General features: G+C 37.6%; 1 protein-coding gene across 1 annotated transcript; it reads right to left on the bottom strand.

The window, feature by feature from the left end:
• Positions 1 to 442: 442 nt before the first annotated feature.
• Positions 443 to 10,987, bottom strand: LOC125483191 (collagen alpha-1(X) chain-like). Its single transcript, XM_048597403.1, has 4 exons — positions 10,918 to 10,987; positions 10,397 to 10,523; positions 3,185 to 3,256; positions 443 to 2,898 (listed from the first exon to the last, which is right to left on the bottom strand). Exons 2-4 carry the CDS (start codon positions 10,506 to 10,508, stop codon positions 1,058 to 1,060), a joined length of 2,025 nt encoding a protein of 674 aa, XP_048453360.1. The 5' UTR covers positions 10,509 to 10,523; positions 10,918 to 10,987; the 3' UTR covers positions 443 to 1,057.
• Positions 10,988 to 16,954: the final 5,967 nt, after the last annotated feature.

Here is a 16,954-nt window from a genome sequence, read left to right as displayed (position 1 = left end):
TTCATTCATGTATTTCACGTTTAATCAATCAAAATTAGCATTGCAAGGTCTCAGGATGCACTGCAGATAATGAGTGTTACTGATCACCTCCCTTACCACCATCCCCAACTAGGTCATGTCAGCTCTGAAGAACATATTTGGCAATAGAGCTATCTTCCTGATCAAAGTGGACGTGAGGTCACCTTATGAATTTAACCACGGATGCTCGACTTGTAAGAATACTCAGTGTAGACTTGAAATTTGTAACAATCACCATTTATTTAACAGCACAGTAACAAAAATGCACTTGTGATACTGCATTACTTGAAAAACCCACTATGTCAGAGATCAATTTCATATAGAAGTATTTTGTGATTTGTGATAATATAATTTATGTGACTGTACTTTAGACATTTTTTGGAGAATACATACATTATCAATGTCACTTAGATGATTTAGCATTAATAAGGTGCTTTTTACAAATGGAAAAGCAAGGTAAGTAATGTAATTTACTATCGAAACACAAAGAACAATGGGATTAAACTGATCTTGACACAAAGGGATGTTATTAAACATTGGAGTTGAATTTAAAGAAACTTGTAATTGGACATGATTGGAATTCCAGACTGACTTTAATTAAATCAGAATAAGATGATTAGTTGCTAATGCTGAGCACCTGTGAAACTGTAAATGTCAAATACAAATATATTTTTGCACCAATATTTTCTGCACATAGAAGGACAGTGAAATTTTGAGTTGATATTATGACAACAGTTTCGTTAAAAATAGAATAATAAGGTAACTTTGTGAAACGTTTCATGAGAAGACTAATTTCATCTCTGTTGCCTGGGTATATGTCATAAACCTGAAGCACCTTATTTCAAGTAAATGACATTTTGCAGATGACAATACAGCAGTTGACTGGGCAGAACTGTATATTTCTTAATGTAACAATAGCTACCCTTCTATTCACCTGTTGTCCTTTCTTTTAATTTGCGCCATTAACTAAATTTTGTTAACGTCACTTGGAATAGAACATGGATCATTTAGTCAAGTCCATGTTTCAAACTGGTGCATATCATGAATGTACAATTAGAAACCCTGAGAATGATGAATACATGAGGTCAGAAGAATACAAGCCATTAGACTCTTCTGTGGGTAACTGTACATAGATCTGGTCATTCTCGTGTAGGTATAATGTGACACTACCTGAGATCTGATCAACATAACCTTCTGTATAATCATCGTATGAGTACATCACTGCCTCGTCATTTTTGTATAATCCAACCCAAACATTTGCTCCCTTAACTTGTATTTGATAATTAAATTGATAGATGCCAGATATTTCGCATGTGAAAATACCGGTTGATGGATCGTAGTTATTATTTGAATTGGTCAGTATTTTATCAAATGCTATTGATTGTCCAGCTGGGTAATATGAATGGGAAAGAATGGCTGTAAAAGCTGGATATGGACTGAGTAACCCAGCTGAAGGTTCTCCTGACTTGATGTAGCCGCTATAATCATATTTGCCTGGGGACATGATCACTTCTGCTGGTGGGCCTGGTGGTCCAGGAAGGCCTGGTTGGCCTGGAGGTCCAGGTGGCCCCTTCAGCCCTGGTGCACCCGGTGAGCCACTTGCCATTTTCCCGTAATAATTTCCAGGAGGACCTGGTGGACCAGGAGGGCCTGGATCTCCCTTTTCCCCTGAAAACCCTTGAGAACCTTGAGGGCCAGGTGGACCTCTTGGACCAGGTGGTCCTGCATTTCCTCTTGATCCGGCTTCACCAGGATAGCCCGGTGGTCCATGACGACCTGGGGGACCAGGACTTCCTGCTTTACCTGGTGAGCCAGGAGCTCCCATACTACCTTTTGCACCAATTGGTCCTTGTGGTCCTGCTTGACCTGGTCTACCTGGTATTCCTGGAGCTCCTGATTTACCTGGGGCACCACCAGGGCCTGCTTCACCCTTTGGCCCTGGGTATCCACGAGCGCCAGCTGCACCTGGTTGCCCTTTCTCTCCTGGTGCACCATTAGCACCAGGTGAGCCCCTGGCACCCTGTGGTCCAGTTGAACCTATTGGTCCAACAGGTCCACGTTCTCCAGGTGCCCCAGTTGCTCCTGCCTCTCCTTTCTCACCTGGGTAACCAACAGGGCCCACAGGACCAGGTTCTCCTTTGAGTCCGGGTACACCTGGTTTTCCGAAACCTGGCAATCCAGGTGCACCTGGTAAACCCTGTGGACCAGGATTACCCTTGCTTCCAGGAGTCCCAGGTGACCCTGGTTCACCTTGTGCTCCTGGTTTTCCACGCCCTGGAAGACCGGGACTTCCTGGCGGTCCTTTTTGGCCTGGAGCACCTGGATATCCTGGTTCACCTGGAGCGCCCATTGCACCTTTTTCACCAGGTGGACCTGGACGGCCAGGGGCTCCAGCACTTCCTAATCCTGCTGGTCCAGGTGGTCCTGCAGGCCCTTGTGGTCCTGTTGCCCCTCTGCCACCAGGACGCCCTGGAAGTCCTATTCCCTTTTCCCCTTTTGGTCCAGGAAGACCCATATGCCCTGGCATTCCTTTTTCTCCAGGTTGACCTGGTGCTCCTGTAGCACCTGGTGGCCCTTGTGGACCTGGTTTGCCAACAGTAGCCAGTCCTGCTGGCCCGGGATATCCTGGTGCTCCTGGATTGCCTTTAGGTCCAGGCATCCCTTGTGATCCTCTATCGCCTTTTGGTCCTGGAGCTCCTCTTTCACCTGACTTTCCTGGTGCTCCTGGCATTCCTGGTTTTCCCATTCCTGGCATTCCTGGTGCTCCTGGCATTCCAGGCTTGCCAGGGGCGCCTGGCATTCCAATGCCTGTTTTCCCAGGAGGTCCTGGTGGGCCCTGTGGCCCAGGAGGACCCGGTGGGCCACGTTCTCCTCCTACATCTACAGTTCAAAAATGAAGCATAGTTTAGATTCTGCCATTTTGAATTGAGTTTCTTTTTAAAAATCTCGTAGTATTCACTGATCATTTTTGAGTAATGTTACTTTAGAAATCGTAATGAAAATTAGGCAACTGCAATTTTATGCATGTGGTAGCTTGAAAATCAACCCCAGTTCAATGATACCATCTCATTGACAACTTTGAATTTAACTTTCACATTTGTCTTGTTGCTGAAGAGGTTTCAGATGCCCAACCTGTTAATATGTGCAAAGTCTGCATGTTGCTCACCTCTGCTTTCATCATTGTCTTCATATCCCACATCTTCAGAGTTCTGAGATTCATATGCTTTTACATTGTAATCTGTTGTTTAAGAAAGACAATAAAAGTAAGTGATGAATAAATGCAGCATTTTGAAAAGCTTGACTTGTTTTTACAGAAGGGCCCTGCACATGTATGGTATCCTAGGATATCACAAAGTGTTTCACAGTGAAGTGAATTACCTTTAAAGGAGAAAAAGCTTTCATTTTTGTTATATTGTAGGGAAATGTAGCAGCTAATTAGTGCAGTGCTGATCAGTGAATCTGTTCTTGTTTGATTATTAATGTTAGCCATGACTTCAGAAAAACTCCTTGCTTAACTTTGCAAAGTGCTATGCGATCGGTCATACCTGCCTGACAGGTATACAGGAGATTAGTTTGATGTCTTATGAAAGCTGGTGTGGCAGTCCCTCAGTATTATGGCAAAGTGACCACTTAGGTGTGTACCCAAGTTCTGTACAAGATTGAATCGCCAGTTGCCCGGGCGAAAAATATCCTGCAAAATAATAAGTGCAAGCTCAACTGATTTAGTTTGTGAAATAAGTGTTGCATAAACTATGTTCAGGTAAGAAAGTAAAACCTGAAAAAAAAGCTAACACGACTTTTGTGATAATTCAGTAATTGTATACTATGAATTAGATTGTATGATGTATGACTAGGAATAGGTGCAGGCCACTAGGTTCATTGAGCCTCCTCTGCAATTTGTGAAGATTATGACTGATCTGACTGTGGCCTAACTGCATTAGTCTTCTAGCCTCGCAAAGCACTTAACATTCACTGTTGACAAAAACAGTCGGTCTAATTCAGCACTGAATCTGGTCATACACATAGCAAAGATCTCATGCTTGATTTACTATTTGTGCTGAATTAGCTAACAATAGGCTGTGTAATGTTGAATGCACTGCAAGATAACTGTTCCTAAGTTAGAGAAAAGTGGCGCAGGTTTCCTATTTCCAATTGCTCAGCCCTGGAAAAACTGGGAAAAAAAAACTACTATTAGGGATAGCATAACCTGAGAGCATAAGATTAGAATGTAAAGAATAAGATTAGAAGGAAAAAGAGTGGACATGAATGGATTAGAATGAATATTGTAATTCTTCACATTGTGCACAGAGTTTTATGCAGGAGTGATTAATGGTAGCCCATGTTGACCTGTACCTCTGATGTCATTCATTTGTGTATCAGTTGTATCGAAGTTCTATTCTGGAAGCATAGTCATCGACTGTTACTTTGGCATTCTTACCAGATGGCAATTTTGAATAATCTTCTAACTTGTGTTCACCTCCCCAAGTCAATCACATAATGGCAAATTTTACATATTATTAGCCATAAATGCATGATAGAAAAAACTTAGAATCACTTGGATCTTTCTAGATCTCTTAATGTCTGAAAATGCTTCAAAACCATTGGTTAGTTTAAGTACAATTGTTGGTATTATGTTAGGAAATATGGTGATCACTTTGCACAAGAGTAAATGACCAATTAAACTGTTTTTGATGGAGCTACGTTGGTTGAGGAATAAATATTGGCCAGGACAGCAAAAAGAATTCAAAGCTATCATTCAAACAGTGCCCACTAAATATTATTAACACCCACCTGAGAGAGCAGACCTGGTCTGAAACCCAGTAACTCTGACAATTCACAGTACTCTCAGTGCTTAATTGTAAACCAAGTTAATGACCCAGATTTTGTGGTGTGCGGTGAAGTAGACATCTCCTGTGCGTTATCCTTGACAGAAACGCAAAGGAAAAATAAATCTGAGTTCTGCTTTGTTGGATAGCTTAAAGGTGGATAGAACATTTACAGTCCCTTTAGGGTTTTCAGACATGTTGGCTTATGTTCAATAAAAACTTCCCATTTAAGTATAAAAAGAATTAATCCAAAATATATTACAACTGGAAGAACTTGGCAGGCTGCAAGTGCAGCAATTGGTTATCAAGTTCTGCAACTATGTTTTCAACACAGTTGTGTGAAAGTCATTTCAAAGTTTTGGCTGTCACTTAGCTATCAGTATTGTCAAAGTTTAAAGTGAGTCATACAGCATAGAAATAGACCCTTGAGTCCAATTTGTCCATGCTGAACAAGAAAATTGATTCTCCATCTGATATTTTAGTCACACCTTATTTTCAGCTAAATTGCTCTGCACTTTCTCTGTAGCTGTAAAGCTATATTCTGCATTCTGTTCTGTTGCCCTGATGTACTAATGTAAGGTATGATTTGTCTGGTTAGCACTCAATACAGTACTTTTCACTGAATCTCGGTATGTGTGACAAAAACAAATCAAATCAAATTATCCTGGGAAATGAAAGATGTGTTTACATTTTTAATTTGAATGACCATTAGCTGCTAAAAGATATAGGTAGCTGTTATGCTTTTTTTTACCCTATTTGATAATCTTCGTGTTTTAATATTAACTTATTTATTATGCAACATTTACTACAACTTCAGTAAAGTTCACCTTTTCACTTAAAGCATCTTAGAAGATATTTGATACTTTTTAGAAGACATTTGATAAAGTATCACAAAGTTAACTGCAGAAAATGACAGCTTATTTATATATGGAAAGATATTTTCATGAATAGATGATTGGTTTGCTAACAGGAAAAAGAGTGGACATGAATGGATCATTTTGAGTTTAACAAGATGTAATGAGTTATGTGCCATAAGAGTCAATGCCTGGTACCTCAGCTTTTCCAATCTATATAAGTGACTTGGATTCCATACAGGGACTGAAGGCATTGATAGCAAAAGAGACAGGACAGTAAGTTTTGAAAAGGATATAGGAGGCTAGGAAAGGATTAAGATAGGTTAAGTGAGTGGCCAAAGATCTGACAAATGGTGCATGACATTGGAAATATGCAAATATCTATTTTGGCAGGAAGAATTTAAAAAGAAAAGAAACATTGACTAAATGATAGCTTGCATCTCAGAGCTTCACAGTGACTTGGGAGTCATCATTTATGAATTGCAAATGTTTAGCATGGAGGTACAGCAACTAATTTTATTGCAAGGGGAATTGACAGCAAAAGTAAACTGGTTGTACGTGAATTTTACAGGGCATTGTTGTGACTATATCTGGAGTGCTATTGATTTTCTTATCTCGGGAAATATATAAATGCATTGGAAGCAGTTCAGGGAAGGTTCCCAAGACTTAATGTCTTGGATGGACAAGTTGTCTTATGAGAAAAGGTTGAACAGGCTAAGTTTGCATTTGCTGGAGTTTAGAAGAATAAGAAGCAACTCAATTGAAATGCACAATTTCCTGAGGGGTCCTGACAGGATGGATGTGGAGAGGATGTTTCCTGTTGTTCATTTAAGACAGAATGTGGAGAAATGTTTTCACTCAGAGGGCTGTAAGTCTTTGGAACACTCTTCCCGAAAAGGCTGTAGAAGCAAAACCTTTGAATATTTTTAAGGTAGAGTCTTGATATAAAGGGGGTGTCAAAGATCATTGTGGGTAGATGGGAATATGGAGTAATCAGGTCAGCCATTATGGAGCAGGCTTGAGGATCTAAGTGACCACCACCTGCTTCTAATTTACATATTTCTGTTCAAGGGATAAGTCTAAATTTTTGGTAAAGTGAGTGATAGATCCCTGGCACTTAACTCAGCTCAAGTCCTCAACCATTTTCAATTTTGGTCTTTATCAGAATACAGTTGGCAAGTTGCTTACTGAACTAGGGCATAGGAAATTCAGGTATTAGTGAACCAATGTTGCAGTAAAGGGTGATGCTTTACAAGCTATATAACATATAGCTTGTTATGTCAAGATCTGGATTTGCCGACAGTGAACATCCGTATTGCTGTAGTCAACATGGAAATAATGGGCAGAATTTCATGCCTTTTCTGGTGGAAAGTTTGAAGGGGGAGGGGTTATAATCAGGTGTGAGGGTGTGGCTAGACAACGCTGTTCAATTAAATTAGAATGGGAAAACTTATGGATGATGTAATTGAGTAATTACTGCCCACTTAATGGCTTTAACCCACCACCACTGGTATCATATCTGTGATGTGCTTCTGGTTGGGAGCATTACTGGCAGCAGCTGTCACTTTCATTGGTACTCACATACAATGGAGCACCCTTAGTCACTGATTAGTCTAATTCCTGGGAAAGCCCTGACGTCCAGTCAAGTAACTGATGGGCACTTAATTCTCTTGGGGATTCCCCAGTCCAGGAAATGTAGGGATTCTGCAAATTCTTCAGCTGGCAGGCAAGACTGCTGTCACTAGTATTAAATTCTACCTACTGTCTGTAATTAACTGTGCAGACTTAACTTGTGCAAGACGTAGGTTAGCAAATTGGATAGATAACTGTCGAAGAAGTATAGAATAATATATTTTGAGATGAACAGGTACATACAAAAGACAGTGAAACTTGAAATATAAAATATCCTTAGGGCATTTGATAGCGTGGGTGACAAGAGGATATTTCCCTCATAGTGTAGGTGACAACTGGGGATGCAGCTTAAAAATAAGGAGTCTCCCATTTAAGTGATGTTGAGTTTTATTCTGAGCACATTTCAGCAGTTCATTTTTATGATAATACTTACCAGGGAATGTAGAAGAAGCAGGAGGTTACTTGACTTGTAACATTTGTGTTATTCCTTTGCCTGTAGAATAGTGCATTTAGCAGAGCTGCTTAAATATCTATAGGCAACGTCTAACTGCAGTTGTTTGTATTAAAATATTTTAATCTAGACTAACTAGGGTCAACAATCTATTTATTTGTGCATGGTTAATTTCATTTATGTCTCAACATTTAGCTTTAAATTCTAGAAATTCAATTTTATCCTAGTTGCACTCTGACATTATTAACATTAAAATCAATTCCTTGAGTATCAGAATAAAAACTATGGTTAAAAAGAACTGCAGATGCTGTAAATGAAAAACAAAATCATTAAATTGCTGGAAAAGCTCAAAACAGCTGGCAGCATCTGTGGTGAGAAATCAGAGTTAATGTTTTGGGCTAAGTGACCCTTCCTCAGAACTATGGTACATTGATTCAAGCATTCTTTAAAATAGAATAAGTAGGGAGGTCATTGGCATGCAAACCCATTAGAAAGAGAGAATAATAAACTTGTATTCGCAAAATGCCTTTAATGAAGCCAGAGTAGGCTAAAATGGTTCACATTCATACTCCCTTGGAAGAATATACTGCGACCAGTTTTCTCTCAGCAAGCTACCATAAGTAGCAGTGAGAAGAATGCTCAGATAACTTGTTTTAGCGATGCTGGTTGAGTGATAAATATTGGTTAAAGTACAAGAGATCTTACGGCTCTTCAAATACTGCAAACAAATTTTCTACTAATTTTAGAGGGTAGACAGGTAAATCCCTTATCTAAAAGTAAGCACTCTTAACCACTCACTAGTTGTTCAGCACTGCAATAAAGCACATGTCAAAATAATGCACTCAAACTCTAGACTGAGGCTTCTGACTTAGAAGCTAGATTGTTATCACTGAATCATGGCTGTTTGGTGATATATGGCAGTACCAATTTGTAGTCTCATGACTTGTATTGCTGTGGCATATTAAATCTGGTTCAAATCATTTCACATAAAATATAGCTGCATTTGAAGTTATTTAGATGTGTTTATTGGCCATTGAGGATAAATGCATTGGAATCTAAGCACATTGTGCTCACTCCACAAAGGTAAACTTCACTAAATGTCCGTAATTCTTTGCCCTCATTTTGATACTTCACAACTTTTTCAGAGCGTAAATGAAAACAGGTGACTTCCTTTAAAGGACCTGACGGAGATTTCTCAAAAGGTTAAAAGTGATCATCACCAGAAATTTACTTTCCTTGAAAAGTTTGTAAAGGAGTCCTTTAAGTGAATATCTTTATTAGTACTTCCTATGTGATAGTTCTGCCCTCTACATGTTGCCAAGTAAACAACAGCTGCAGGATTATGCTGACTACTTTTGCAGAAGAAACCTGCCTCATTTCAGGCTCTAGATTATTGTTTGCACTGAGTAATAACCATTGTTGCAGTATTGAAAAACGTGATAATTGCAAACTAAGCTCTTAATTAACCTGTACTAGTGGTTTAGCTATTTTGATGGTAAATGTACATAATTAGTGCCCTTGGAATGTCTACCAGGTGTAAAGGATTAAGTTTTGCAAATTTTATAGAAGTTTTCCAACTCCTCTGTTAACATTTTGTGTACTACAAAAGCTGAGCCTTTAATTTTTCTCAACCACTCTTTTTCTTACAGCTTTTGGTATTTTCTTTAAAAGTTTTACAAAGGAAAGCTTTTGATATTTTCTTTAAGGGCTTGGTTAGCTCAGGTGGCTGGTTTATGAGATTCAATTCCCACACCAGCTGAGATTACCATGAAGATCCCTGTTTCTCAACCTTCTCCCTCGCCTAAGGTGTGGTAACCCTCAGGTTAAACCACTGCCAGTCTTGTCTCTCTATTGAAAGATTAATCTGTGGTCCAGTATGGCATCTTTACTGTTTTTTTTTTTAATTTTCTTTAACCACCTTGACAGGAATTGATCAGGTTCTTTGTATATTTTTAAATGGATAGAAATGTAATATGAAAGTTTTCCAAATTAATTAAATGCTTAATTTTTAAAGATGTAATCAATCTTTTTATATGACATATCTAAGCACCTCATAATGACTTTTCATGCACCTGTTTATATTGCAATACATCTGCTTCATAATATGGCAGGAATGTTTTTCTGATGTTTTTAAGAAGACAAAGTACTTACTGACATTAAGTCCATGCCACATTGAATTTAAAGTTATGATCCAGACTTAGGCAGTGTGTGGGACTGCTTTCATGTGCTATCAGTCAGTATGACAAAGTTGGCAGCATAGGCTCCAACTGCTACTCTGCATTGTTTCAGTTCTTGATGTCACTATCTGTCATAGGATGTGCCTGAGAAAACCTGCAGGAAAAATAAATGATCCCCATCCCTCCCCACCTCAAACATTAACACACACATACACTAGTGTGCACACGCGAGCACACATGCACACAGACTAAATTTCTTTCTTTCCACATTTGGCAGAGGAACAACATTGTAATTTGAAGGACATAAAGCAAATCTCATTGTGGGTTGTGGGAGATAACCATTTTCAAAGAGAACCATTTAAGCTTTATGTTAAACTTTCTAGAATTTCATATATGTTAGTATTAAGTGCTGAAAAAAAGTGAAATCTTTAAATTTACCTCCGTGGCTTTTTACATTTTTCCTTACGAAGGCATATCTATTATATCCTGTTCCATGGACCAGAGTCACAGCTAGTAACAGCAGAACAGCACAGATTTGTTTGGAATCCATGTTTGATGTTCAAATCTATAAAAGGATCAATAGGAACTAGTAGAAACATTGGTAGGAAGGTATTCTTTTGAAGTCAATAGAATTATTCGTAAATATTATCGAATTAAGATTATTGTAAATTTTAAACTGTTTCTGCACTTTCTGGTAACAGATGTTACCAGAGAAGCTTTTATAATTAATGAAAATTAAATTTAGACACCAAATTTTTCCTTAATATTGTAACAAATCATTTTATAAAGTTTGCAGATAATGACTCTAAAACAGATAACAAAATTTGCTAGAAAATAGTTAAAATAGATAAATAAATAAAAGAGTAGACAGCATACAGTATGAACAGAATGAATCCTCACTGCTTATGAATCTTGGAAGTACGTTAACAAATTGATTATAAATAGAAGCTCAAACCTACCAGCATAATTTGCCTCCACAGTCAATGTAGTACCCAAATGGATTATCCTCTGAATTTGTGGAGTGTCAACTGGAGCAATGATTCCAAAACGATGCATGTTGCTGTATTTATATAGTAGACAGTTCTTGACATATCGCTAAATTTGACAACTCCTCCCTTTAAAAGTGAAAGTGCTAATTATGGAATATTTTTTTTTAACATGGAAAAGTTAAATCAGGTTAGTGGATTTCTTGTGGTTTGAGCTGTTTTGCCTTCTTTGGCATTGGTCTCCACCTCATGCAGACAGTTGCAAAACCAAATGTAGAACGGAACTTCCAAAGCAAATTCTGATTGATTTTTAATAAAAAAAAATCAATGTTTTTCTTCAATGCTACCATAAAATAAAGTTGCAAAAATACATTTAACTCAAATCACAGATGATGTGATAAAGCTATTAAGATTTTCAAACAGCACTTTATTCCTTCAGTTTTATATATGTAGGAAGTAAAGATTGTTTATTTTCTACCGGCTTAAACATTTATAATGATTTTCAGATAAGTTACTTTATGTTGGTGAAAATAATTTCAATATAAATAACTGTGTGTGTGTCTTGGAAACTGCATATTACTTTGGAAATGAAGTCAAAATGAGGTAGAGGAGCTATGGGATCAAGGGATACAGTTTCTACAGAGGGTACTTAAAGAAGTTGAGTAATTTAATTAGACCATAAATAATGCAAATAAATATCTCTGCTTCATTTCTGGAGGGATAGAATTGAAAAGTAACAAAATTAATTTGTCTTCTAAAACAGATAATTTTATCATCTCATACAATTATTGGACAGCTCTGCCCCATTTATTAAAGAAATATGGAGGCACTGGAGAAGGTGGCAAGAAGATTTACAAGGATGGTATCAGAACTGAGAGATTTTTAAGATTATTCAATTAGGTAATAGGTTAATGTAAAGTGTTTCAACTTAAAGGAGAGACAAGGAGGAAGAGCCAAAAATATAAGACAACCACTAAGAAATAGAACAGGAAATTGGGGGAAACTTCTTTACATAGAGTGGTTAGAATGTGGGACTCGCTACCACAGTGTATATTTGAGGCAAATAAGACAGATCCATTTAAGCTGAAGCTGGATAAAGCAGATTAAGGAGAAAGGAAAAGAAAGATATTCGGAAGGGGCTGCATGAAGATGTTTAATGGAATTTGATGAAAAAGATTGATTGAAGCATAATCACGGAGTTTTCTGGTGTAATTCATGTGTTATGCAGAAAGTATGTTCAGTATTCCTCATGCTCTGTTCTTGGAGGAACTCACTAATGAATTATCTAGCAACCACTTATGCTTTCTTTAACACTTTTGACCAATTATAAACAATGAAAAGCTTCCCTTTCCCCAATTAGTTCTTCCCATCCTACAATCCACATGCATCTATTTTTCTTAAGTGGGCACTTGCTTCACCAATGTTGAATGCCTCTAATAGCTTGCCTAATTGCCCTTGAAAATGGAAGGCCCACCTTCTTGAGTGTGCATTGTTCAACAAAATATCACAATGCAAATAACACCTGAAAAGTTTGACCCCCGAGTTTCAGTAAAGCTGTGAACAATATGGTACATTTATAACACTTGATCTCCACACCTAGACTTGTGCACTCCAACAAGCACTAGCTTTTCTAGATGCAAACCAGAGGGGTAACTCGAATGTGTTTTCCCCTTGTCTCAAGTAAGCAGATACCAATTGCATCACTGTGATACACCAGTACAAATTTAACTTGAGTTTTGCTACCAAAGTCTGATAAGGACCTTTATGGTACCTTTTTCCCTTTTCATATCTATACTGAATAAATGTGCTGAATAATTGATTTCTACTATAACTTTAAAGCTACAAGAAGTGTTGTGAAAACAGAACTAATAATCTTAAAAATCTGAAACTTATTCACGCAGAGGGGACTGTGTGTATGGAATGACCTGCCAGAGGAATTAGTGGAGGCTGGTACAAATGCAACATTTAAAAGGCACCTGGATGGGCACATGAATAGGAAAGCTTTAAAGGGGTATGGACCAAATGCTTGCAAATGGTACTAGGTCAGATTGGGATGTTTGCTAGGTGTGGATGAGTTGGACCAAAGGGTCTATTTGCATGCTATATGATTCTTTGAAAGAACAAAGGAAGCAAAAGTTGAAATCTTCTTTTCTGATTAGGAATACAAAACATTATTTTTGAACTTTTGGTTTGCTTTTTCAGTATAAATGTGAAGTAACTGCAGTTAGTAAACAGATGAAAAATAACTCTGAAGGTTCTTTTAAACCTTAAATGTAGGAATGTTTTTCACATTTGATGTTTCTTTTGGTTAGATTTACAAGAAAGTTACCCACTGCAATAATGCTGCAATTATTTTGATGTTCATATTTATATTGCTTGTATTTTAGCCAATATGGAAACAAACTTGAATTGTAAACACAATATAATGGACTGTGCAATTCTAGATTGGCTGAATGAGTATGACATATTTGAAACATGAAATTTGGAGTACGTAACGTTTATTTCAATATACTTGACAAAACCCACAAATATACTAATCAGAAAATTAATTCCTGGATATCTCTCTCTCTCGTCATTTGTGGTATATTTTTATATTGAAATTGTATTTTTCTTTATTTTTTTCATGGGATGTGGGCATCACGACAAGGCCAGCATTTGTTGCCCATCCCTAACTGCACTTGAACTGACTGGCTTGCTAGGATCAGTTCAGAGGGCAGTTAAGAGTTAAAAATGTTGCTGCAGATCTGGAGTCACATGAAGGCTAGACTAGGTGAGGATAGCAGATTTCCTTCCCTAGAGGACATTATGGCTGTTATGGTATATGGCTGCAGTATAATTATTTGAGTGGATAATATTGCTACCCTTTGTATTGTACTATTGTGTTGCATCATCCTTTATTCACATATTTCAATTCCGCAAATGTAGCTACAGTTGAACGTACTTCCTTGGATGTGAAGCACTTTGAAATCTGATTGTCAAGAAAATCACTACATTAAATGCAAGTCATTCCTCCTCTTGCTTTTTATAGGTTGACTAACATTATACCTTTTGAATACACCGTGTTTCTATTTCAGTACAGGAAGAAGGGTGAAATTGTTTTTGTTGGAAGTACTTCAAGTAATAACACCAAATCTTAAGAGGAAGGAGTAAGAGAATAACGAGACAAATTGATTGGATTTTCAGTGTTGCCTTATGTATGAGCAGCATTTTAGGAAATTAGTGAAGTATTTATGAAATGTAATTTAACTTGATGCTAAAATGGTGCCTAAGGGTAATTTTGAGTCAGTAAATATATAAAAAAGGATAAAAACATATAATTGATGTACTTGTTCATCAAACAAACACAATGTAGTGTTTGCAAAAATTATACTGTGCATCTCATTCAGAATGTAATTTCTTCACTCAGTCACATTTTGCAGATGTTCAAAACCTCTCCGGTTCATGCGTAAACGTACATTATTTAATTAAACATGTAATTGTTCGTATTCTTGTTCATCTTTTAAATAAAGAAATGTTTGTATTTTTTCTATTAATGTTTTGTGGCTGTTTTTATGGTCATTTGATTTCATGACATCTTATGTTCAGAATATTTCACTACCCTACAATTATTATGTTCCAGACTTTGTGACTGAATATTCCAAAAATGAAGGTTGCTGAATTTAACTCCTGTAATATAAGAAGGATAACACTTGGTGGTGCCCTTGTTTAAAATAAGTGAAACTTATAAAAATGAACATTTTACACCTAAAACTTAGAGACTGTTTCTATGTTTCTAGGCGCATTGTTCCTCATTGGACAATCTTAAATTAATTCAGCTTTTTAAACTAAAATTGAAGCAGTATTTATTCTGATGCTGACTATTGCAATGTATTTTCTCTCTGATCCAATTCTGTCACATAATTGTCTGTCTCTATACTGGATTCATCATATTATTCAAGAACTTGACCCTAAAGAAAGAAAACCGAATAGATTCATAGGAACAGAATAATTAGCTTTATGAGCCTCTTTTGTCACGGTCTGTTTTGTATCTTAGTTCCATTTATTTGCCTCTGATCCATCTCCTTCATAAACTGGCCTAAAGAAAAAGACACATTGATCTTAGTCTTCACAATTTCAATCAATGCAACATTATTTTGGGGAGAGAATTACCTAACCACAAAATTAAGATGCACAAGGCCATTCAACCAGCATGTGTGTACCAGTTCTGTCAGCATTTTAACAGTGCCAATTTCCTGCCCTTTTCTTGTAACCCTGTAAAATCATCTGATGCCTTTTCAAATGCCTCAATTGAACCTGCCTGTGCCACAATTCCAGAATGTGCATTCAATACCCAAATACCTGCTGTGCAACAAAACTTTTCTTCCTAACATTTTGCTGCTTTTGCTAAATGGTGCTCTCTGGTTCTCGATCTTTTCATAAGTGGGATCAGTTTCTCCCAGTCCATGCTGTCTTAACGCTTCATAATTTTGAAAACTTATGTCACGTCTCTTCTTAACCTTCTCAATTTCATGGAAAATCGTCCTAACTTCTCCAACATTTCCTCCTATCTGAAAGGTCACTGTTTTGACATCAGCAGTGCTGGCCTCAACCTGAATGCTCGAATCTAAGTGCTCTCTTTAACCATGCGCAGCTAAGCATGCATTCAGCAGCAGGGAAGATTCCCCCATCAGCACGATTTAAACTCCTCACCAACTACTTTTAAGGTTAGTTGCAAATTGACGCCTACCATAGAGGTTGTAGAAGCATTTTAGTAGCTTGCACTGCTGACTGGATATCTCTGGACAATTTGTGTAGTATTCACCAGAGAATGTTTTAAAATTCGTCGTGGGTTCATCCTGCAGAACCTCACCATTATGAAGATCCAGCCCTTGTAACCATGTATGTGCTGATCAGCTTAGGAAGAGGAAGAAGGGGAAAAGGTATCAAATACATCCGGTATCTTTGGCTGACTGGCACATCTGACTGTAGTGCCTATGATTATGCAACTTTATTTCTCCATTTCCTGACAGTTTGACACCTAACCATTTTCTATTGCTGACTATCATGGTGTAATCTTCACAACAGTGCTGAAGTCCACACAGTAAACATTAAAAGTGAAATTTTATTACACAATTCAAACGCTATTCTGCTTTAATCTACCAATTTCCATTAAAAAATTCCCTGAGTGACTGTCTTCTTTGTGTCTTTAACTCTCCAAGTGTTCCTACCCCATGGCTAGTCAAAAGGCTGCAATATTTCAGTGGAGGAAACTGTAGATGGTCTTGGTTGACCTTGAGATCCTCTTGCTTCAGACTTTGCCACCTTAACTTGGCTGACAGCAATCTTGGTTAGCTGACTAATGGACAACACTGTAACCAACAACTAATTTAGACAAACAGCCAAAATCAGGCAGCTACTTCCTTTTAATTAAGCAAATTACTTGTCTAATCTGATCTTGCCTCCACAAACTGACCTTAGCAGGGCTGTACCAGTTGAGTTTCCAGTTTGAACTAACTTCCAACAACAGTCAGTCAGAACTCACTAGGCCTTCATCTCTCTGCTGAGATCCCACATTGCTGCAGTCAGCAGACTAACCATGCTCCTTAGTAATTGAGTGATAGAGATGTGATACATCAGGCAGGGTATGAAGTTTGGTTGGATATGGCACTTAATGATCCATTTACTGACCTTGATTGCGCCTGCAAATTTGAATTTTTGTAACATTGCATCAAAGTCCTTGGGCTAGACTCCTGGCATCGACTGGCATAGTCACCTAGTCCTACTGCGTTTGCAAAGTTTGCTTGCAGGGCTACTTGGTACCTTTTAAATAGATGATAACTCTCCTCTTCTCTGAGATCTGCACTGTTTTCTTCAACATGGTGTTGTAAATTCTTGGATTAACATTTCTGTCATCTTTAGCCTTCAATGTTTTTCTAGCTTACTCCTTTATTGTGACCAGTTTCAGCACCTGCTCCAGCCAAAATTGATTTCTTTTCTAAATACTGCAGGTTAATTTTAAAAAAAAACTATA

The sequence above is a fragment of the Rhincodon typus genome, chromosome 5 (assembly GCF_021869965.1).
Source record: "Rhincodon typus isolate 14 chromosome 5, sRhiTyp1.1, whole genome shotgun sequence".
NCBI lineage: Eukaryota > Metazoa > Chordata > Chondrichthyes > Orectolobiformes > Rhincodontidae > Rhincodon > Rhincodon typus.
This window is presented reverse-complemented; position numbering and strand designations above follow the sequence as displayed.